General features: G+C 33.9%; 1 protein-coding gene across 1 annotated transcript in view; it reads left to right on the forward strand.

Moving 5' to 3' along the window:
• LOC126750158 (netrin-B) overlaps nt 1–26337 on the forward strand; it is a 447618-nt gene that overhangs the window by 376743 nt on the left and 44538 nt on the right. Inside the window, exons 3-4 of the mRNA XM_050459677.1 lie at nt 14385–14534; nt 14598–14681. Of these exons, the coding sequence (XP_050315634.1) occupies nt 14385–14534; nt 14598–14681 (234 nt within the window). The remainder of the gene's footprint in view (nt 1–14384; nt 14535–14597; nt 14682–26337) is intronic.

The following is a 26337-nucleotide window of genomic DNA, read 5'->3' on the forward strand; positions in this document are numbered from 1 at the left end:
TATTTAGTCACTCAAAAGAGCTCATCTCTGTAAACCAGCATAAATTTTTTAGCGGGCGATCTTGTGTTACTAATTTATCCTGTCTGTCTAGCCACATCTGTGAATCACTTGATATTAATACTCAAGTTAATGTCATTTATACCGACTTCCGAAAAGCCTTTGATCGGATAGACCACTTTATTTTGCTGCATAAATTAACTCAGCATGGTTTTTCAGAGAGATTATTTAATTTATTTAATTCCTATTTGATTGGTAGATCTCAATATGTCGAATATGAGAGCTTTACATCGAAACTTTTTAACGTAATGTTGGTTGTGCCATAGCTATATTTAAAAGTCTTTGGAGGATTGTGTTTTTCTTCAGAGATACCTAAATACATTGGAGGTATGGTGCGCTGTTAACAGGTTAGGCTTGAATGCGGCTAAATGTAGTGTGGTCTAAATGTAGTTACTCTAGATCAAAAACACCCTTAAATTTTAATTACTTTATTAATGATACTATTTTGAGTAGATTACAGCAAATTACTGTTCTTGGTATCACCTTTGATTCTGAATTTACATTTGTTCCACAGTTCAACAACATAGTCGAGTCACCTCTGAGAAGGCTTGAGTTCATGATTATGAACCTGCATAATTATGAAACTCTGAGAATTTCTAATTAGAAATTCTCAGAGTTTTACTTTGGAATCTACATTAAGACTTGCCTTATGAGATGAAAACTGGAGTTTGGCTGCATTATATAGAACCCGCTCTATCAGAATCATGTTGGTCTCCATAGATTTGCTGAGTTTTTGGCCTTCAGGCAGGATGGCATATATCCAGTTAGAGGGTTTGATAATCGGCAACTATTAGAACGCTTCAATCTACATCCATTACATCTCAGAAGAATGATCTTTTCTGTAAAATTCCTGCATGGGTTACTGAATGGATTAATTGATAGTCCTGTACTTCTTTCTGGTGTACGTTTCATGATGCCTAGGCTTAATGCTAGACATCCCCTAACATTCTTTCTGACAAGGCCTCATACTAACACCCTGTTGAAATCGCCACTATATACAATATGCGCTATATTTAATAGGATCTGTCACATGTGAGATATAAGTTTCTCTCCGGTTCATGTGATTGTCGATATCTTGGTGGATCATTACTCTTGGGATTAAGACCCATGTGTTTAAGTTATAGTTAGTAGATATATTGCAGTTAATTTAATTTAATTTTGTTGAATATGTGATTATCTTGTTAAACTTTTATAATTGGGTTTTTATATTATATTAATACTTATTTGTTCTAATTTTTTTGGATAATTTTTGAGATTGTAAGATTACTTTATTTTCTTATCTTATTTTTTTTAGGTTTGTTTTGTGTTTTATTTTTCTTTAAACTATATTTTTTCTGTTATTGGGCAAGTTGCCAGTTGGACATAAAGGCTTATTATTATTTTAAGCATTTGTTTTTAAAGTTTTTACGGTAAAACATTTGAATTCATGCCTTTCTCATATGCATTAAAAATGGAATGTTTTTCATTTAAAACATTTAAGTACTTTCATCATACTTTACGATTGCTTAGACATTGCACATTAGCCATTTTACAGTTTGGAATAAGTAAATGAATGTAAAATATGAATTCTTTAAACGGAATCTTTTATACCCCTATCATATTCAGCGTGTGCAGCCACTTTTGTCTGACGATTTTCCGATATGAGTGGCATTGTATCGTTGGGTGCCAGAACGCACCACGTTTTTGAGAAAAGTACTCTCCACCGATGAGGCTAATTTCTCTAGAAACGCAATAATGACTGTTCAGAACAATCACATACAGAGTGGAGGGAACCCACAAGCTGTATCGGAAATCTGTCTACAACACCAGTTTTCGCTTAATACTTGTGTTCAAATTATTAAACTTTCTGATTGGTCCATTTTTTTTTACCCGGAAGGTTGACTGGAGAAATATATCGTAGAATTTTTAAAAAATGATTTGCCAGCACTATTTGAAGAAGTTCCTATTCAGCTTAGAGAAGGTCTTTTTACAGGATGATGCTCCAACACATTTTCGTTTAGTTGCTCGGCAGTATTTATATATTACATATCCAAATGGTTATATAGGTTGGGGAGGTACCCAACCTTGGACCCCACGGTCTCCCGATCTAAATTCGCTAGATTTTTTCTGTGGGCCACCTTAAACATTTGGTTTATAAAACTCTAGAACTTTTGAAATCTTGTTAAGTATTTCTTGTATAAATAATAAATAAAAAATTGTATATTTTAAGAAATTGTTTTTTTTTATAATATTTTATTTTTATTTTTCTATTCTATTATATTATTTCTTATTCATATTATCAATGGTGTATGTTTCATGCCAATAAATACTTAAAGCATCAGATTCAAAATTTATTATTTTATTTAGTTTGTAAGAATCTCTATATGATATCGTTTTTTTTTTAATTTTTTGTAGGATATGATAAAGTTAATGTACATAATGTTATGGTCTGAAATGGCTTCTGATATTTCTACGGACGACTGAATGTATCAGTTATTTTCATTGTTTAAATTTCTTGCTTAAACACTCATATATTATATACTCATTTACTATATTTACGAAACAAAAATAAAAACCAATATTGAAAAGCTCCACGCCCGTTATCAATAATATATTATAATATGCTACTAATACAGTTTTTGAAACACTTTAAAATCTAAAATAATACAATTTATAATAACGTAGGGACGAAGTCACATTTAATTTCAACCTCTAAGAAAGCACGGAGTTACTATTTACTACACATTTTTCTGATTCCACTTCTAGAATTGCGAAGGATCGGATGATAATAATAATAATAATAAAGTTTATTTGTCATCAGTTTCAATGGAAACATCACAATTGTGATACAGATACCTTACTTATCCTCGGAGGCGAATTGGCTACTTGCCAATAAACTGGGGACAAAGATAAAATAAACTGGGAACTCTCTCTCCTTATTCTTCTACTTAATCCCCACTGGGGATGTAAAAGGAGAAAGTGGGCCTGGAATACTATCATCCGTTTGCTTGCAAGCCAAGGCAAAGCTGTCGGAAAGATATATAAACTAAACGATGAAATCATGACATATTGGAGATCAATCAACAGACTCTGCCCTACACGGTTAGGACGGGTGGAAAGATCGATGGACCACAAAGAGTTTACCCTGGGTGTATTTATTGACATTAAGGCTGCGATTGATAAAATAACCTTCTATAAAATAAGCCAGTCGCTAATAATGAGAAACACCATACACACGTTGATCTGGTCAAAGTTGGATGATGAGGTCAAAGAGGGAAGGTTACCAGGGACTCTCCGCAGCGAGGGGTGCTATTACCTTTACTATAAAAGGTGGTTTTGGACAGTTTGATCATCCGCGTGAATCCGTAAAAATAAATAAGCATTATAAATAAATAGAGATAAAGCTATCTTACATTCACAAACATGTGACGTAATATAAAAATCCTAAAAATTTCAAATTTTAACTAGATTTTTAGGACCTTTTCGCCGTTCAAAAAATGTTGGTTCTTACTTATATTACTTAATTGCTAAATAAATCACAAAAAAGACTTATTAATTCTTAGCAGATTTTTTAAACTTTATTAAGATTTGCAAAGGTCTTTGGTTCACATTTTTTTAAAATATTTGGTTTAAATTTCAAATTTATTTAGTTTCGTTTGAAAGCATATTAAACTTTTTCTTACCTACGTATTACCAGGATACAACCATACAAAGGCTTTCATACCGGAAGCAACAAGGAAAGTAACAGATACTATGAGGGAACTAATAGGAAGTACCTAAAAGCCCTAATAGGAATGTATACTGCAGACTGCGTCACCACATGAATAGGATTGGTTTGGCGGAAATCGCCAAATACAGACTATGCATGGAGGAAGACGAGACTGCAGAGCACATCCTATGCAGATGTCCGGCACTAGAAAGAATCAGGCAGGCCATCTGCGGCAACCTAAGATGGAAAACATTAAGAATGCTTCGCCCAATCAAATTATTGAACTCCTAAAGAGAGCGGACTTGATTGGGGAAGCATAAACACCTAGAAGTGAGCCACAGTAGACCTAGGGTCGCAGTGGAGAGACACAAGGTGCCCCACTCAGAACAAACCTATCTACTTATTTTTAAGTATTTTATTTTTTACCCGTTTCTACTGTATGCAATATATTTTCATTTTCTCAAAATCATGTATGGTAGGTAATAAAACTTACCAACTAGAGTTAGATCACACTGATTACTTGCAGCAGAGAAATTTTGCAATGCAGTTTTGTTGTTGGTAAAATATTTGATAGGTAAAAGAGAATTTCCAAGGGCTTTACAATTGGTAAAATTTATTTTTAATAATTTTCTTTTGTAGAATCTCCAAAGGTTTAATAGTATTTTGGTATGCTAAATCCCAAGCAATCAATCAATAAAACAAATAAGCAGTTTTTTAAATATTTATAGGCAGCTGATATTTTTAAGTTGTTGAAAAAGGTACACACACTTGAAGTTTTTTAACTAAGTGATGCCTATTCTATTTAAGATAACAGCCAAATGTAGTTCCTAGGTATTTTGCATGATCGGCACATTTTAACTGTATCGTTTCTCCTTGGGAGTATTATGTTTAAGTTTGATGGCAATGTATCCTTATGGGTATAAAAAAATGGCAAATATACAGTTTTACTTTTTATTTATGGTCAAAAGATGGCTGTCAAACCTTACTGTCATTTTTCCTGGCTCCAATATAATATGAGATTCTACTTTCTTTCTTTCATGTGAATCATTCGACAAAGAGCACAGTATCATCCGCATATGAAATTATAATTCCAATACTTTAGATTTAAGAGATCATTGATATAAGAAAAGAAAGTACTTCTTGCTGATGATTATTGAAGTAGTTAAAAGGGAATTAGTTAAAATGTTGTTATGCTATAGCATCATTAGCCGACTTAACACTTTGACTGACACATTTTTGAATATCTAACATGTAACAATAGGTTTAATTATCATATAAACCAAAAGCTTTTCAATTATGTGCGCTACATTATAAATTGTTGGTACTATAATGCCATCTTTACTATAATACCATCTTAATGCCATCTTGCCCTGGTAATGGTTTTTTAAGTTGTTTATAATCTGAAGTAGTTTGTTTTCTTTTATGGGTCTAAAAAAATGTATGCGGCAGTTTTATTTATCGGATTAATTTGTACTGAAGCTTACAAACAAATTCTATTTTAAAGCCAGAGTATTGTTCTTTTGAAACGGTAATAAAATTAAATTTTTTACTTATCTAACAATATAATTTAATAAAAAGCCAAAGACTCAAGTTTCCCCTTTAGTATAAGATCATTTTTCTTTCAGTAAAAGGCGTGTAATTTATTCAAAAAAACCCTAGGATCGTATTTTACAATAATCTCCTTGGGGATTGCGGATTTCTCGCAATTGAAAGCTCTTACTTTTATTAAGGGATTATGTTGTCCCGACGATCGAGAAATTATTGCTATACACTTTCTTAGGGGGGTTCCTTATTGTCTTTTCATAATTTGAGAAAGTCACTGCATCATTTGCGATTGCCTCAATTTAATTTGAAAAATTATGGTATCCGGTTAGTTGTAAAGCAAAGATACCACTTATCTTTGATCTAGCCTAGTTAACTGATAAATTATAGATCGTGGATCACGGGTCAACGGCTTCGATTTATGATTTAGGCTCAGCTATTATAAAAAATTTTATCCGGATATATATTATATTGGTCTTGTAAATTACTAAGCAAATAAAGACTAAATGGTAATATTTTAAGGCGAAGAATCTCGACACTTTGTTGGTTTATTCTGTTTATCTTTTAACTTATCTGTTGGTCGTGATTTAGTACTTAGCGGGTCGCTCTTGGGTACAATAAAAAAATGTTTTGTTTTTTCTGTGTGTGTGGTATTGTCTAACAAGGGATTTGTTTACTAATTTACTAGGGTCTTAATTTGATTTAGCTTATCCTGACAATTGGATGGAGGTGGAGGAAATTATAGTATCTGTGACCCACTTCTACAAACTTCAAGCCGATGAGCAGCTCAAGTGTACATTGTGTGAACTTATAAATAAAATATATACTAAGCATAATATTTCAGTCACCGAATTAAAAAAAGAGGCGGTTGCGTTTACGAAAACCATAAACTGAAAAGCCTAGAACCACATCTCTAAAACTGAAAAGTGTTAGAATTTTCTAAAAAAATGATAAAATAGTGCTCAAATACTGGTTTCTTTAGAGTTCACAGAGAAAAAATGAGTCAAATGATCGACTTCTGTATGAGACTAAGAAAAATTCGGTAAAGGCTTCCACTAAATCTACTTCAGAGTTACAACAAGTAATTTCTCCTATCTCAAGTTTACAAAGAAAACACAGAGATACAGACTGACCAATTAATTAAAATAAGCGAAGGCTAAGGTCGCCAAAAGTAAAGAGCCTTTGCAACTACCAAAAAGAAATCTTAGAAGTACCAGGGACAGCAGTAATGGAAATAAGTGAATAGGAATGTCCATAATGCAAGATAATTAAAAATCTCATTCTTCATGTAATTTTTTTGTATTCTTTGTTTGAATTTTTTTATCATATTTTATTTAAATAAATACAAAATTAATAAGTTATATCTTTATAATACCAAAATGTACATAGGCATTTCGCCTAAAAAAATGTATATGGACATTTCGTCCACTCTATTGTGATGCTCGATATGGGATTTTTAAATTATTAAGTTTGAGACTCTAAAAACGGAAATAGGTTTTTTAATCAAAATTCCAGTCTAGAATCATAACTTTAAAAAGAATTACAAGCAATAAGAACATCTTCGATTATTAAATTAATACTATAGGCAACATGAGACTAATAATATTTTATAGATCGTAGACCACTAAGAAACTTTACAAAAATAAATTAAAAAATGCAAAAATTATATCCCATGACAAAATAATGATAATGAATTAAAAAATCTTCCAAAAACAATGTAAAATATCATTAGTAAATATAGAGGCGTATTAGGAACTCTAACACTTAAAAACCAAAACATCACTTAAGATTGGTTTGATTAATTTTTTTGTCATATTGCTTGCAGAGAAGCAGAATTTAACAAACGACATACAAGAGCTAAAGCCAGAATGCCAAATAATAATGATGCAAATCGTTGAAATAAATTTTATTTGCCTAAGATATATTTCGATCAAACCAAATAAAAAAAGTTGTGATGAAAAAAGAATAAAACTAAACGAAAACATACAATAAACTTACGCACTCAATTGCAAGTGGGCAATCTAAATATCGAGAGCTGTTACATAATTAGTCCAGTGTGGAAGGAAAAAAATTGCATAAAAAACTATATTTATCTAATATATGCGCTGAAAAAATATTTAAAAAAACCTGGAGGACTCTTAAATCTTTTAATGTTTGTTCAAATAATGATTTTAATATTCCGGATAATTTACTTAATCCTAACGATATAAACTCATTTTTCAGTGAATTTTTGCAGAATACGTCAGACTGTTCTTCTAAAATTAATTTTTACAATCAAAATATTTTCAAAGACAATATTCAGTTTAATTTTAATTTAGCTAGTGTTGCTCAATTTAATAAAATACTAAAGCGGTATAAAAACAAATTCTTCGGGGGTAGTAGGAATTAGTGCCAAATTACTTAAATTATGCAGTCCCTTCTTAGATGTTTACATTACACACATAGCCAATTGTTGAATAGAATAAAATTATTTCCCTGATCAGTGGAAATTATCAATATGTAAGCCACTTCCGAAAGTAAAAAATCCAACTAACTATGGCGATCTAAGAATAATTAGTATATTACCTGCTTTGTCAAAGGTTTCCGAAAGGGTTCTGTATAACTAGTTGATTGAGTACTGCGATGTAAATAAAATTATCCCGGAGACTCAGTGTGGCTTTAGAAAGGATTTGAGTACTTATGTTGCCCTAATTGAAGTTACTGATGACATAATAACGTCAATCGATAAAAACTTGTCTACTGCTTTGATTCTATTAGTCTTTTCGAAGGCGTTTGACACGATCAATCACGAACTTTTATCGGCGAAAATGAAGTTAAAAAATTATTCATTAATATTTCAGAATTAAAAAAGGTGTGCTAGATTGCTGTGTTAATAGCAAATGGCACAGAAAATCTAATAGGTGCTGGAGTGAACTTACTTATAAACTTCTGGCGTTGGTTTTTTCCATGCCTAATTCAAAATCCTTTGTTTAAAAATCTAATTCTGTTTACCCCAAATTTAAACCAAATTTCTCACGTAACGCCGTGTGTAATTTTCATAACAAGCATATGTGGTCAAATGCAAACCGACCTGCATGACAGAAATCACATTTTCAAGAACAGTTTTCTGTTAACGTTTGACTAATCCCTCCTAATTTTTTTTTGAACAGGCTTTTCCGTAGTCTAAGTGGAACATTTTACTGGATTATCTGAAAAATGTGCCTCTTAGACTGCGGAATGAGATGTGGCTTAAGCATGGCAGTACCTCGGCATATTTAAGCCTCCAAGCGCGAAAGTTTTTAAATGAACATTTCAACAATCGTTGGATACCTATCCAACAATTAGAGAAGGGGCTCAAGCATGGCCTCTTATTTAAAATAGAAAAGAACTGAGGCATCGAATACTAGACTCTTGTAGAACGACTCATAATACTCTAGGAATTTTCCGCAAATCAATGAGGAAAAAATATTGAATGCGTGCATAGAAACATTTGATCTTTGATCAAGATTTTTTTATCCCGTTTTTATTTAGTGTTTGTCTGTTCAATTTCTCTTTAAAAATATTTAATTTTGATTAAAGAAGTTTTTTTACAAAATGGTTTAATTTTTTAAACTATATGAATCGATTATTTCAAACTAAAATATTTCGAAAAGGGTTGCTCCTAGCGACATCTAATGTACCTTTTCGCGTAAAAATAATTAATGAATTCATTTCTTCGACTGAAAATATAATTCCGGTAATATACACGATTGCACAAAAAGTCATGATCCTGTGAAAGTCATAAAAGTTACGTAGATAGCGCTCTCTGGAAGTAAGAGCTAAATTAGGTCGAATTCAAAATTTTCATGTCAAAAATCCTCAGGTCCAATTTTTGTTCAGGAATCGGCATTATTTAAGAAATTGTAATAGAAAAAGAAACAAAAATAAAAATTAATCTTTGACATCCTGTATTTTGACAATCGAGCATTTTGGAAGACACATGTATACGAAATTTTTACCTTAAAATTACTTAGGGAATCACCAGGGAAATATCGGATACTTATTGAATAAAACCCAACCCAACCCAACCCTGTATATCTGGAAAAATGACCAAATTTTTTCCCGGAAATAAAAATATCTCATCAAATTAGATTTTACCTTTTTTAAAACTTATACAGCGTTTTAAACATTAAAACGCGCTTACGGCTTTCTAGCGTAGAAACAAAAGAAAGTAAAGTCACGAGATTCTTTAAAGAAAACTCTTTATTTTACTCTCGACACGTATTTCGATAACGATGTTAGCATCCGCGGGAGAAGATTAAAACTAAACTAAAACTATTTACAAGTGGTCTTGATGTACCATTAGAGCGAAAAATGCAATGAAGTATGACCGAACAAATCTTACACACTAAGCTATACAACAATTGACAATAAGGGATTGGACAATTATCTCGGTTAAAAATTGTCTTTTAATTTTTAAATATTGTTAAACTTGCCAATGCATCTAATTTTCTAAAAACGGTGTACACACTTAACTTACTCTCCATCGGGGTTTATAAAGTTTACTTTTTTTATTCATGGGAATTGCTATACATAACATATATTACTACATAATTTAGCCAAAGAGACAATACTGTTATTATAGGTTAGATACCCTTTTTTTCCTAATTTATAAGCTATTTACTTATATTTTGTTATTCTGTTTCGATATTTTTTGAGGAAGTAATATAATATGTTTTCAACTCTTGTGTATAGAACTATTTATCCCTATGGCAGTATAAGTATATAGATAATAAAAAAGAGAGATCTCAAATCGCTCTAAACATCTACAGTGTGATCATGAGAGCAAGGCGTGAATATAATTATAAGATTAAACGAACTTACCTAAGTGAAGTTCAATCTTAATTATGTTCACGCCTTGCTTGAGTGATCACATCCCGCCTCACCCAAATTATGTTACGCTCGTGATATCCTCGCAACCCTTGTGATAACCGATTTGAGATAAAACCTCAAATAAAAACTGAGGGTTGCCGGCCTAGTGTGTGGGTATTAGCGGGGGGTTATCGATTTTTGGCTCTGATACCGGTTCGTGCGCCGTTCCAGCGGATGATGTACTACAGTGTGATCACTCAAGCAAGGCGTGAACATAATTAAGATTGAACTTCACTTAGGTAAGTTCGTTTAATCTTATAATCTCTTAATATTACAAATTTCCGGATCTGTCGTACACACAGGGATCTAGACATGTGTTATAATTTATTGTACTCATTGAGTTTCAGCCTTCAGTTGACGAGAGGAATTAATATTAATGCACAAACTTGACGTACATACAAGATATAACCATTCTTTCTACGTTCCTATCCACCCAACTAACTATGATTTCAACACGTTCACTTCCAAGAGGGTGCCAACTTGTAATTCAGTATGCTGACAGGCTTGTCTGTTTTCGAATAAAAATAGATTTGAGGTTTTAAGATTGTTGTTTTGGTAATGTAATATGTAAATTTCTATAGTTATGCTTTATATGAACATTTTTTATTTATTTTTATTATATAAATATATATTAATTTATTGTCTCTTTGGCTAAATTATGTAGTAATATATGTTATGTATAGCAATTCCCATGAATAAAAAAAGTAAACTTTATAAACCCTGATGGAGAGTAAGTTAAGTGTGTACACCGTTTTTAGAAAATTAGATGCATTGGCAAGTTTAACAATATTTAAAAATTAAAAGACAATTTTTAACCGAGATAATTGTCCAATCCCTTATTGTCAATTGTTGTATAGCTTAGTGTGTAAGATTTGTTCGGTCATACTTCATTGCATTTTTCGCTCTAATGGTACATCAAGACCACTTGTAAGTAGTTTTAGTTTAGTTTTAATCTTCTCCCGCGGATGCTAACATCGTTATCGAAATACGTGTCGAGAGTAAAATAAAGAGTTTTCTTTAAAGAATCTCGTGATTTTACTTTCTTTTGTTTCTACGCTAGAAAGCCGTAAGCGCGTTTTAATGTTTAAGACGCTGTATAAGTTTTAAAAAAGTTAAAATCTAATTTGATGAGATATTTTTATTTAGTGCCGTGATGTAGTCGGAAAAAAAATTAGGTCATTTTTCCAGATATACAGGGTTTTATTCAATAAGTATCAATACTTCCCTGGTGATTTCCTAAGTATTTTTAAGGTAAAAATTTCGTATACATGTGTCGTCCAAAATGCTTGATTGTCAAAATACAGGGTGTCAAAGATTTCTTTTTATTTTTGTTTCTTTTTCTATTATAATTTCTTAAGTAATACCGATTTCTGAACAAAAATTGGACCTGAGGATTTTTGACATGAACATTTTGAAGTCGTCCTTAATTTAGCTCTTACTTGCAGAGGGCGCCATCTACGTAGCTTTTATGACTTTCACAGGATCATGATTTTTTGTGCAATCGTGTATATTATCGCAATTATATTTTCAGTCAGTTTTCAAGAAATGAATTCCTTAATCATTTTCACACATCAAAATCTTGATCAAGGATCAAATGTTTCTATGCACGCATCCAATTTTCCTCATTGATTCGCGTACTATTTGGAAAATTCCTAGAGTATTCCTAGAGTAATCGTTATACAAGAGTCTATTATTCGATGCCTCAGTTCTTTTTTATTTTAAATAAGAGGCCATGCTCCTCTAATTGTTGGATAGATATCCAACGATTGTTGAAATGTTCATTTAAAAACTTTCGCGCTTGGATGCTTAAATATGCCGAGGTACCGCCATGCTTAAACCACATCTCATTCCGCAGTCTAAGAGGCACATTCTTCAGATATTCCAGTAAAATGTTCCACTTAGACTACGGAAAAGCCTGTTCAAAAAAAATAAAATTAGGAGGGATTAGGTCAAACGTTAACAGAAAAGTGTTCTTGAAAATGTGATTTCTGTCATGCATGTCGATTTGCATTTGACCACATATGCTTGTTATGAAAATTACATACAGCGTTATGTGAGAAATTTGGTTTAAATTTGCGGTAAACAGAATTAGATTTTTAAACAAAGGATTTTGAATTAGGCATGGAAAAAACCAACGCCAGAAGTTTATATGTAAGTTCACTCCAGCACCTATTAGATTAAAGTTTTCCTTTATTATTTTTATCATTTTCTTCTTTATTATATTCTACTAGTAACACAGCAATCAAGCACACCTTTTCTAATTCTGAAATATTAATGAATAATTTTTTAAGGTTCAATAATAGTTCTACTCTTTACATGCAAATATCAGCTATTTCGACATTCATTCTTAGGGTCAGCGGTAACGTGAGCTTAGTTGGTGGGTAATCTGACCAACTATGGTTCGACGATGTTCTGATACGAAACTGTAAAAGGTGGATCGTTAGGTCGTTTGTTCGATTTACTTGTTTTAGAACTGTCCCAGGCCCAGACATAGATTTTTTGCTCGAAATTCCTTAGAAAATATATTACCACCTCTAATTTAATACTGTTCAAGTACTTCGAGAATAAGATCTACTTGTGAAGAATACTTTGGCTGAGACCTTGCAGTTTGATTTGATTCTAATAGGTAATCAGCGAGATGAACGAGTTTTAAATATTTATTTTCTCATATTTCAAGAATTAAATACATTTTCGGATTTTCAACCATAGTAACAGATAAATTTGATACCACATAATATAGACCTTATTTGGAAAAAACAGGTAAACACTTTTGAGACTGTTAGCCCGAAAGAGGAATATTATTAACAAAATTAGATATAGAGTCGTTTCTGCAATTTGATCATCCATCCATTTGTCAGCATAGGTGCTACAGTAATTTTTAAAGAAACTGCAATTTTTACTCTTGTTTACTCGGATTCGAAGAGAGTGGTTTTAACAACAGTGGATTAACGGGAGGGTGGTTTATATTGTAAAGAGCCTTAATAAATTTATTTTAAAGTAACTACAATCAGATAAACAAAAATCAGTTTTCTTGTCCACATCAAAATAGCATCGCAGCTTCTTTACTTTATGAGAAAACTAATAAATGTCTCTCACCAACGAAAGTATTCTGTAGCAGCAAATCACACAATGGTTTAACAAAATCATTGGATTATGTCACAGAATATTGTTGTTAGAGTATGATTTTTATGGTACAAAGTTTAAATAGGTCTTAGCTCTTCTAGACGACTTCATAAGTCCATATAATAGACTATCTTCAGGCATCAACTCTCGTGTCCTGTCATACATATGTCCGGACTTGCTTAATTTCTGAGATACAGGACGTTATCATAAATATCCATAAAATATCAAAAAATGAGTGGGTTACTAATTGGTTAGTTGCATCTGTGCTTGGCATCGATATTAAATTTATAATATATAACTTCCTCAGAATGATGTCTTTCACGAGTATTTTTTTCGTGAATGGTTGCAAATATACCCTTGAGCAATAACATCCTTTGAAATATTTAGAAAGGATGCAGCGTTTATTTCTCATTACTGTTTAAGCATAGGTAGTCTTTGTTTCTCTGCGTCCACCGGTATATCCACATCAGTTAAGGCAGATATCTACCTAGTAATCCAGTTTTTTTGTAGGCATTATACAGGCTGAAGTATGATTAGTTTTTTACTATGGATTAAATCTAATCAATCGTCGTTTATTAGTATTTAACCTAGTTTATATTCTGCACTTCTTCACTTACGTTTTCTAAAGGTTGACCCCAATTTTTGCCTTGCACCGCCGTAATAATTGACGAGACTTTTTAATATTGCACACCCATGCGAATTGCAGTAATCATCTATTTTAAGCCTCCATACTTATTACTTCTAACCGTCTAAAAAAACCACTCATGAAATTCCTCATTTCAGATTAATGCAAAGATTCCTCGGGAATTCACCTGCGAGAATATGCATTATTATGAAAAATATGGAATGCCAGTCGTCGTGCCTCTCGCTTATAATAAAAATAATGGAAATCTCATATCTTGCACATTCCTTTCGTATATATGTATTTTCTGTTACGGTCATTACACATCCTTATTTATACAGGGAGGTCTTTTACATAGTTTAGATGTAAAAATAGCTAATATACCATATACAGGTCCATATTTAATATATTGTTTTTTAATAAAAAAGAAAATTATTAACAATTTCATCATTTTTATTTCAGCATGTGACTGCCATCCAATAGGAGCCTCTGGAAAAACTTGTAACCAAGCAACTGGACAATGCCCATGTAAGGACGGTGTCATTGGAATCACATGCAACAGGTGCGCCAAAGGATACCAGCAGAGTAGATCTCATATTGCTCCATGCATCAGTAAGTTTTGTTAGCATATACCTTTTGATTTTATAGGAGAATTATTATATTTATTTGTTGCAGAAATTCCTGTGGTTCAGATGATGGCCACCGAGGAAGACGACGAGGGTTATCCAGAGGAAGATCCCGATTCGCAACCGACTTCAGGTAAGGGAAATGAACTTGAAGGTAATAAAGAAATTTTAAATAGTTAGGAGGAGTATCTTTCTATATTTATATCATATGTTTAGAAAAAAGATACAATTGGCTTTAAAATTAGCATAAGTTCTATGGCTCTTTGGTATTTATATTAAACTTATATCTCCAATATACTATAATTATTAGGCTCTAGTATAGTCTATTAAAGTGAGATGCTTTCAGCGAAGGTCACAGGCTCAACTTCCTTAAATCCTTAAATAGATTAAGATGGATATTGCTTCTCTGGTAAACCTAGTTTTTCATCAGCTTCATTAGAACTTAGAAATCGAATTTCTCTAAAAACAGTTTTATCATAAGAGTGTTCGATTCTGCTAATAACATCATTATGAATAATGCATTAGATGTTTTTATGCATGAGAAACTTTTAGACTATACAGACAGAATATAGTCCGAGCAAATTTGAAAGTTAGAGAAGCTTATTATGAAGAAGTAAAGTTATTGTTGGCAAAGAAATAATAACTAGGTAAACTAGCTAGTAAGCAGTTTTACGAGACAAGACTATACAGAGTCAAAGATTTTTAAAAGATCAAATTAGAAGAAGCAGATGAACAAAAAAGATTCTTGTATCTTTTTTCAAATTGCCAATGAAGCTTTTGACCTAAAATGTAAACATAAATTAGCTGTATTTAAGTAGATATAATTTATCGTTTTGGTATTGAAATGTAGTCAAACAGGAAGTAATCAAAACAGGAAGGTAGCAGGCTACACCCTTACTTTGATCTTCTAAAGACCTTCGACGCGGTTAACCACAAGTTACTACTGGAAAGATTTAGGGCATAAAAGTTTGTATATTTGTACTTAAATATCAAAAATAAACATTCTTCTCTTGGTCTGGAGTAATAAGTTTGCTAGTATGCGGAGAAGGTTTAAATTGCAAAACTTATCATTTTTAGAGCTAGCCACCAATTGCTTAATATTGGTGCATTAGATGGAAAATCTGTACGACCTCTCAACATTATAAAATTCTTTAGCATTTGTGTGGCATTGGCTATGTTATGGCCTGTACAAGAATAAATTGTTCTGCTACCTCAAAACGGTGGCATAAGTCTATGAAAATTTTAATTGATAAATTAAAATTTAGCGAATTGCAATTTAGGTGTAGGCATCTGGGTTCTTGTCGACGGCCTACTACGTCTAATCTAATAATGTGATCGCCAGTTTAAGACGCGCTGGATGTTGGGATTAATCCGTTCAATGGAAACTACCACACATAACTCACAACAACTTATTATATTTCTCGCAACTTAATAAATTCATTTAGACATTTAGCCTCTTGCCACAGGCTCAAGTTACTTTAAGAGTTCAAACTCAAGAGAGCTCTTAAACACGAATAATAATTGAATGGTGGGTTGCGTACCTCGCACATTCATTAACCTTAATAAAAAGAGACAGATATAACCAGGACAGAGATAGACATGTGTGGAAATGCAGTTCCCTACACACTTCCTCCCCAGTGACAATGACATTAAAGAAAATAAAATAGATTTACAAAGGTTTATAAAAGCTTAAAACTTAAGTGCTAGATAAGATGTAACATACTTAGGTCTTAAAAATAAAATCGCCTTAAAATAAACATTGATTATATAGTTATCAACTAAAAAAAAAAATTAAATTATTTTACACTGGGTGCAAAAGTGACTTTCTTACGAGCGTAAGTTCTAAGAAGAGGTGGTTTTACAGTACCATCCTGATTAGAAGTGCTTTCGGAAGGTTCCACTGGGCCGTTGAATTCATCAGCAATAAAAAACGCTGGTTTTAATAAGTCAACCGAGATACTTTTCGATTTACCATTGATGTTAATATCAAAAACACGATCAGAGACGCGGTTTAAAACTTTATGCGGTCCAGTATAAGGCCTTTCGAAAGACTTCTTAGCTATGTTTCTAAGAAATACATGAGTACAGTTATACAAATCTTTAAAGTAAAAAATTCGCTTTTTATATTTATGTGCAACAGGCACAGGTCGAATTTCACGCATATATTGTCTAAATTCTTCGATAAAAATGTTTGGATCTGGAGTAACGTCGTCCGGAAGAAAGAATTCTCCAGGAAGACGTAGAGTAGAGCCAAGCAAAAATTCTGCCGGTGAAGCTTCAGTATCTGCTCTAACATGGGAATGAGTTCCCAACAAAATGGTGGATAAAAAACGAGTCCATTGTTTAGATTCAGTATGGCACATGATAGCGGCCTCTAGTACGCGGTGAAAACGCTCAATCATTCCGTTCGATTTAGGGTAATAAGGGGTAGTACGAATACGCTGACAACCAATTAAAGAGAGTAGGGCCGAGAAAATGCGTGATTCGAATTGAGTTCCTTGATCCGAGGTAAGCAATCTAGGAGTACCATAACGCGAAATCCAAGTATCATAAAAAGTTCTAGCAATAGTTTGGGCAGACGTATCCTTAATAGGAATTGCTTCAGGCCAGCGAGAAAATCGGTCAATCATTGTCAGGCAGTAAGAGAATCCTTCAAGCAATGGAAGAGGACCAACTATATCAATGTGAACTTGATCAAATAAAAGGACGAATAGTCTCACCTGATAATTCGAAATACACACTAACCAAGTCTGGACCCCACTGAAGCTTTTTTAGCTTTAATGGATGATCCAACGAAGTAAAAATCGATTTTAATTCATCATCACCGTCTTGTAATTCCGCGAGTTCTTTCACATTAAAATCGGGAGGCAACTGTACAGGTTCAATACGAGACAAGGTGTCGGCCACCAAATTTTTAGAGCCTGCAATATGCTCAATATGGGTAGTAAACTGGGCAATAAATGATAATTGTCATAACTGTCGCGGAGAAGCTTTATCAGAGCGTTGCTTAAATGCATATATGAGAGGTTTATGATCGGTGAGGATTTTGAAATCGCAACCTTCTAGCAAATAACGAAAATATTTAATAGCTTCAAAAATAGCAGTAAGTTCACGGTCATAAGCACTGTAACGGAGTTGAGCGGGAGAAAATTTGCGTGAAAAAAATGCTAACGGTTCCCAAACACCCTTATTCTCCTGCTCTACCTCTGCTCCCATAGCAAAATCAGAAGCGTCAGACACCACGCGGAGATTTGCCTCAGCACGGGGATGAACAAGCATTGTTGCGTTGGAAAAATCATGTTTGGTTTTATCAAACGCCTCAATAAGCTCGTCAGACCATGCAATCTCACGTTTGTCATTTTTAGTTGAATTGACAAATAAAGAGTTCAAAGGAGCTTGAGTTTTCGCAGCATAAGGAATATTGCGGCGGTCAAAATTCACCATTCCAAGAAATCGACGAAGGTCAGCTATAGTTTTAGGTTTAGGGGCTTCAAAAATGGCAGTCACTCTATCAGGAGTTGGACGTAGGCCTTCAGCACTAACCATATAACCTAAAAAGTTCTGGAACGCCAAGAACGTATTTGCTAATTCAAACGAAGGTGAAATTTCTGTAGTCTCTGGAAAACTGTTCAATATGATGTTGTTTCAATAAATTATCAATATGTTGTTCTAGTAAAGAAGAGGCGACTAAGATATCATCGATATAGATAAAGACAAAATCCAGATCGCTCAAAGCACGATTAATATAACGCTGAAAAGATTGGCTTGCGTTTCTAAGACCAAAAGTCATATAAAGAAATTCAAATAGACCAAACGGCGTAATTAATGCAGTTTTTTCAACGTCTTCTGGGGCCATAGGGATCTGATTGTAGGCTCTATGCAGATCTAAGGAAGAAAAAATGGTCTTACCGTGCAAATTGACTGTGCAATCGTGCAGGTGCAGCGTAGGATACTTATCAGGTAGAGTTACTGCATTCAAGCGTCGATAATCTCCGCAAACCCGCCAAGAACCATCTTTTTTAGGCACTAAATGAATAGGACTTGCCCAAGGACTAGAAGAAGGGCGGCAAATACCTGCCTCGACTAAAGCTTGGAATTCGTCTTTGGCGGCCTTAAATTTTGCAGGAGGGAGACGACGAGCACGTTCAGATACAGGAGGACCAGAGGTAATGATATGATGAATTACATCACTGCAAACAGGAGGGCTCAAAGGAGAAGCGCCTGTCAATTGCGGAAATTCGGCAAGGACCTCGCAAAAACTAAAGTCGGAACTGAGCTTATTAATAGACTGGTAGGCAGCTGGCCTGTCAATTACTTTTAAATGGACGGAAGTTCTAGTATCAATAATACATTTCTTTTTACCACCGTCAAACCATAATGCGAAAGTAAATCCGCACCAATATTAAGATAAGGGACTGCAGCTGTAACAAAATTCCAGCGGATAGGACGCCTTAGACCAAGATCAAGTTCCCTAAAGGATTCTCCAAAAATGTCGATTCGAGTGTCATTTGCAGCAAAAAGTTGTATTCCCGAGGGATTTCCCTTAATTTTTAGGAATGGCAGGAAGTAGTGAAATGTCAGCACCAGTGTCAATCAGAAATAACTGACCACTAATACGATCACTAACGTGGTGACGATTAGAAATTCGAACACCTTCTCCGACCATCTGCAATCGGGAAGGTTCACTTAGTTTTTTAGTTTATTGACCCAATCGTCATACTTAGAACACCACTTCCGACAAGAGGTTGGATTATCTGGGTATTAAGTATGAGCGCGACAGAGAGAAGAAGAACCTTCTCTAGAGTTTGACGCTCTACGAGAATTCGAAGACGAGCGTGAACGTGTTTTCTTAAGCTCTTTTTCAAGGTATAATACTTTCTTGTTGAGAGCGGCAATACTATCCATAAGTTGCTTCATTTCTGAAACTGCAGGGACTGAGGTAGCTGATGGCTTAGAGGCAGAAGCAATATAAGGCTCTGAACTAGTAGATGCACATTCGGCCATGCGGTCAGCAGCCTCAGCTAGACGATTAAGGTCTGAGACACCTGCTGAAACGAGAATTGCACGGTGCTCTCGAGGGAGCTGTTCAAGAAAAATTGATCTAATAATATTGTCATCGACCGTGCCGTTGCTAAGATGGCTTAGCATCAACGACGGCTTGCCATCAATTCCTACTTGCCCCTTCAACAGTTTACGCAGCTTCATCTCATCCGACTCTGTTAAAGACTAAGTTGCAATAACACGGGCTTTAATTTGCTCATAGATATTCTTGCTCATATTATTCTTATTAGTCATTAATGGCCCCAGATATGTGGAGGATGATACTTATCTAACGATATTGTGGTGTATCGATTTTAGATGGCAGCTTATATTTGCACCTTCGGAAAAACCATAGATTTTATTTTCGTGATGTTTTCTTATCTCCTCCGATACGTTGTTCTAGTAAGATTCATAAATTACCTTCGTCTATGCCTATTCCTTAAAATGTTTTTTTGCTAGTTTTTCATGTTGCGTGCAGTCAAAGGCTTTGCGGTAATCTATAAATCGTGATCCTTTTCTGAAGCCGAATGTGTATTGTATAGGTCATATTTTTGCTAAAATTGTTCGATTTAGCAGCATCTCTTTGCTAGCCAGTATTCTCTTGCTTCAATGCCTTTCCTCCAAATACTTTTGTTTATCTCTCCCTATACTGGGTGTCTTAGGAAAGTGGTTCGCCTTTTTTAATTTTTAAGTTAAAAAAATTAAATTTGGTACGTGGGTGTAGCACTCAAATTGGAATTGGCTGACGTATTCAGTTGTTTTCTATCGCTTCCGGTTTAACCGGAAATGACCCTAACTTTCTTATTTTAAATAAGATCCCCAATTTTTTTTGACATATTTTGATAAAAAATGACATTCTAAGAAAAATTATACCCCATATGTCAAGTTTTGACACCTACCCAACCTTTAAATTATTTGATTTTTTATATTTTAATCTAGAGTGCCATGAATAATTTAGAATTGTTCATTTTACATCAAGTAGTCTTAGAAAAATATAATTGACTGTCTTTTAATTTTCACAGATTTCCCAGATGCGTCTAAAGTTTGCAAAATCGTATTTTCGGCTATAACTATTTTTTTCAAATGCGTGGTCAAACCAGGGTGGCTCATTACCATAATTAAAAAGTGTATTTTTTTACAAATAATTTAATTGACAATCGATATTTGGTAATTCTAATAAGTCTGAATTTTCAAAAAAACAGTTAAGCGCCGCATACCTACCCAGTTTTTCCCAATTAAAAAACCCAAAGATTGCTGTGAATTAATAAAATATTTGTTTCCGTTTTAAATAGATTTTGTAGCGGCTTTTTAGCATTTGCGTAACATCTATTAAAGATTCAAGATTAATGATGAATTAGACTCTCACCCTTACCATCTTTTTATTAATGATAAATTAAAGAGCTTTTGAAGTGTTTTTTGTCGGTATTTATAATACAATAGTAAGTTGGCCTTAGCTTTGACATATCATTGTTACGAATTGTCACGGCAACCTGTCAGTTTCTGATTTAATTCGAGTTATTCAAATATTTTTCATTAATCATAGTTATTCAGATAATTTTGCTAGTAACAAATGTGTGGGCATTTTGTGCCTTAATAAATTTTTTAACATGTTAACTGTCAAATAATTTACTTGTATTTTCATTGTATTCAGTAGTTCATTGTATTTTCATCAATATTGCTGGTTTTTTGAAAGTACCCACTATTGATTGTCTTATACCAAAAACTTTTAGTTAAGGTACGTTTTGCTTGGAGCGACTATAGCGATAATCGCAGAGCGATAACGTACAGTACAGTAGCGCGACGATCATCGCGGAACACTGCTTAAGTATGTCTCGTGTAGTTCCGTTTTCCTTCGGGAGACAATCGCTGCAGCCGCTGGCGTTTATCGTGGGCGTCTGGTCCTAGAGCAGATGATAATCGCCAGTCGCGAACGATTATTGAAAGTGTATACGTGCTCTCGCAATAATGTCGCAGCCAAAACTCAATTTTACTGCCGAAGAAGACGACAAATTAATTGAAGCAGAAACGCTGAAATATCTCGCGTACGTTCAAATCAAAGTAAATATATATAGATTTAGAGAAAAATCTTTTGACAAAAATAATTAACAACTACCTACCTGTAATTGCCGATATCACCATTGAATTCAGAAAGTTTCGTTCAAGTTATGTCTAGTTCGAACTGAATTATACGCGAGATATTTGGATACACTGCATTAAGTTAGTATTAAGCTGTTCTGTAAACTGCGACATCTTGCCAACTGACGTTTCCCTCGTTCAGGAAGTATGAGGCATATGTGTTTCTTACCGTAAATCCTTCTACATTAGCATAACCACTAGTTCTTGCCAAACGGATGAGATTGTTTGTAGGTAGGTCCTGTGTTAGGTCGAATTCGTAGTTGGCACGTCTTGTTTTCGACAGATAACCTTGTCTCAACATATTATGCAGACAACAACATACGATAATCAGATCATCAATACGTTCAGGGTTTAAATTGATGGGAGTATAAAATATACGAAAAACTTAAGCAAGAATAGCAAATGCATTTTCTGACGTTCGGCGGGCTCGGCATATTCTGTATCTCCCTCTTTACCGAACGATCCAACATCAATGTATATAAATTGACAGTTTGCGTCTACGACAGCTAAAAGTACGATAGAGAAGAATCCCTTGAAATTGTAATACAAAGATGCTGATTTATTAGGGCATATGATTCGTATGTGTTTGCCATCAATGGCTCCAACACAGTTTGTGAAATTCCATCTCTCATAGTATTCCTTGGCTCTGTTTTCTAAATCTATTGTAGAAGGACGCGGTAAGAATATTGGTGCAAGCTTCTGCTTGAGTATAGATAGGGTTTCTTTCACTATAAAACTGATTTCGAGATCTCAAAAAAACTGGTTCTAAAGCACCTCCTTTCAAGAAAGGGAAAACATGGGCCTTGCAAGAAAGGCTGTCATTCCGTCGCACATTAGAAGATGAGCGTGAGTAAGTAAATAGCAATAAAATCAATCGCTTCAAACGGGTTTTATAATTTCAGTTTTTTTAAGTACATATTTAGTATTGAAATATCAATAAAGTTGATACATCCATTTTGTTTTCAGAACTTTCTCCAACATAGTTGAAGAAGTTGAAGGGGCCCATGAAATAAACAGTAAACCTGAAAACGAAGTTGTCCCTGAGCAACAAACACTTGAAACCTCCCTCACGTCTCAGCCACAAGTCATTTCATGTGCTGAAAGTACACATTGCAAAACAACGCAACGTAAGTCACCCGAAAAAAATAAAAAAATGAATTATCGAGAAAAAATTGTCTTACGATGGAGAAAAGGGCAAAGGAAAGAGATATCATGATGAAGGAGTTATTGACAAAGGAAGAAGAACAAGATGACATTAGTCTCTTTTTTCAAAACATCGTTAAAACGGTACAGAAATTTCCACCACATTTACAACAGCGTGCTAAGCTAGAGACTCTACAATTTCCTATATCGAAACGGATATGTGGTCATCACGTCCAGAGAGAACACAACTTAACATGATTGCTTCTCCATCATCTTTGAGCAACCTCCGTCTTCAAGCAACCAAAAGGAGTTACACCGTGTAGTAGCTTTATCTGAACCTTCACCAGAACTGCATTCTCAACACTGTACTGATATCCAGGGTATTTTTGGATCCGCTTCAAACAATGGCGATCCAATTATATATTCATATTTTACAAAATAGGGTTTTTTATGTAATGTCTTATTGTTAATAAAAATATGTAAAAAAATCTATACTTATTTCCAATAACGAAAAGCTAATTGAAATAATATGTTTGTTATTGCAAATACTTGATCCTTAAAACTACGCCTACGTAGGTATATACCTACCTTAAAATTAGAGCGAGTTTCTCTTCTGCTTTGATTGGGGAAAGATTGCAGTTCGTAGACAACTTCTTAATATCTTCTTGAATTAAACTTAACACAAAATCAAACTGAACATACACTCATCGAGAGACTCACTATATCTATAACAGCTTACTGACGAATGATTACAAATTTTAGCCACAGGTTGTTCCTAAAACATGCCGACAGAATACTCGCTGTAAGCAAAACGCTCCGGCTAACGATCATTACTAGCGATTATCGCAATAGTCGCTCCAAGCAAAACGTACCTTTAGATGTCAAAAGTTGACATATGGAGTGTAATTTTTCTTACATTGTAATTTCCTATCAAAATATGTTAAAAAAGTTGGGGGATCCCATTTAAATTAAGAAAATTACGATCACTTCAGGTTGAACTAGAAGTGACAGAAAAACAACCTGAATACGTCAGCCAATCCCAATTTGGATGTTACACCCATTTACCAAATTTCATTTTTTTAACTTAAACTAAAAGTTATAGGGGCGAACCACTTTCCTAAGACACCAGGTATATCTTCATTTTTTTTGTTTTGTGCTTCCTCCGCTCTTCCATCATTTCAAAATCTCTTCAGTCATACAGCATTGCCTTTTGCAACCAGTGGCGAAGCGTACGAGTAGACAAGGTAGACACTGTCTACCCAAAATTATCCAGTTATTTGTGTCATTAATTTATCACGTAATTATTTCATGTAATTGTTGAATTAAAATTTTAAAAAAATAAGACAGAACGTAGTCGCTATCCTTACTATTATTATATAGTATCTAAACATGATTAATCCGAAGGCGCACCCCGCCTGCCGCACCGATTAAGATAAAAATACAGGGCTGACACCCAATTAATGAATACGAGCCCCAGGAAGACAGATTAATATTTGTCTTCCGAAATTTGGAGCATATCGAACCAAATACGCATCAAGCAGGCTACAGAGGTCCGGCCGCATTCAGCCTATTACGTATGCAAAATTGCAAAATTAACTCGCGGGGAAGACATTCGAGCTTTTGTCTATCGAAGTCGACCAGCTATTTTATTATGCTCTTGAGGGTTATTGTTTATGGACACGCTTGATCTGGTCGCAATACATCTTCAGTTTTGTCTGCATTTGGTGGGGGCGCGTGCTATAGTAATTTAATAATTAGTATTTTTATTTTTGGGTGTATAGAAAAGCTTTTTTTAGTGGTTATTTATGAACGACTGTTCCATATTGGCAATTGTATTTTAGTTGTGTTTTTTTGTAAGTAGTATTTATTTTTATCTATCTATCTTTTTATGCTAGTAGTAATTATTTATTTCTTTTTTATATCACTACATAATTTTTCTCTTTGAGTTAATATTTCATGCGCTTTCATTCTGTATTTCATTAAAGTGAATAATATTGAATACACATTTTTTTCTACTTAACGATTTTTATTGTTTGTCTACCCGAAAAAAAAGTTCACGCTTCGCCACTGTTTGCAACCCATATCATTTGTTTGTGTTTTTAGAAGTGCGGTTTTTATCACCATCGATTTCTTTTTGATTAATGTGCTCGGCATTTTTTCTTCGAGACTACTTTACGCATCAGTGACTAAAAAATGAAACTTGATAAATCCTGGGATGTGCGTAAAGTGAATATTTTACGCACGGTAGTAGAAAAAGATATTTTTACTGAAGTATTTTGGTAAAACGTATGAAGTAATACATTATATAAGATGGAAAAACCATATTTAAAAAAAAAACGAAAATGCTGCTGGAAATATATTATTTTGACTTAAAATTTCCTTATGAATAAATATAATAACACTGTATATATCAACTGACAAAAATATTATATTCATTATCTAACTATTTTAATAACCATTTAATAAAACCGGGACTAATTAGCACCAAACCTTAACAATAATAACCAGCATAAACGTACTATCTTGGGATAATCAGATGTGGCCTTTGTCTCGCTTTGTGCCACAATAACAACCCTTTGCTTTAGCGACTGCAAATGAACACGGTATCGCGTACAGTGATAAAGGGTTGCCATAGCTTTAATAAAACCATAAAAGCTACGATATAAACGCTGGTATTTATGGAATGTATTTTTTTAATTTGAGGTCTGAAAAATATCTTTATTGGTAACAAAAAGAGACATAAAACAGTATTTTCATCCCTTTTGTGATATTGAATTCGTAATTCAGTTTGCCATAAAAACTTTTTCGAAAGTAGGAAGTTTTCTGGCGACAGAGTTTCTCTCAATAAAATTGATAGTCATGTTTAATGTATGGGTGGGGAGAAACTTTTTAATTAAATAATAATAAAAATCGGCCTAATTTTATTCTTGTGGTAGAAGATTATTGCAGAGTTTAAGGTTTTTTACTTTATGTTTTTCAAAGTATCAAAACTCACTTATTTTCTCTGGGTAGGAAATGTAAAGTTAATTTTATTGTGAAACTTTATTTTTAAAATATTCCTTGATGTAGTTTACGTTTAAACATGCCTTTTCAACACATCCCAAACCCGCTCGAAAGGAATTTAAGTCAGGGGTTTGCCATAACAATACCCGAAATTTATCTTGCTCCAAAAAGTCTAGTTGACGGACGTGTATTTCCTTGAATAAGTACAAAATATCCACTAAATTCCCTAACGTGTAAATAAATAATAAATTCCATAATTTGATTCTATCGAAACGCCATCCATCCTCAATTGCTCCTCTGAGCTGGCAGGCCTGAGTCCACCCAGGGCTGTTCCGGCAAGAAGGACGCGTCTAGCAGTTGCGGCTCATCAACATGAGTCCACCTGCCTACCCCAAGGACGTCGCTGTATCGGGACTCATTCATCTGGAGAACATCTTCTTTGTGGAACGGGCTTCCACCTCACATAT

Source organism: Anthonomus grandis, chromosome 2 (assembly GCF_022605725.1).
Source record: "Anthonomus grandis grandis chromosome 2, icAntGran1.3, whole genome shotgun sequence".
Classification (NCBI taxonomy): Eukaryota; Metazoa; Arthropoda; class Insecta; order Coleoptera; family Curculionidae; genus Anthonomus; species Anthonomus grandis.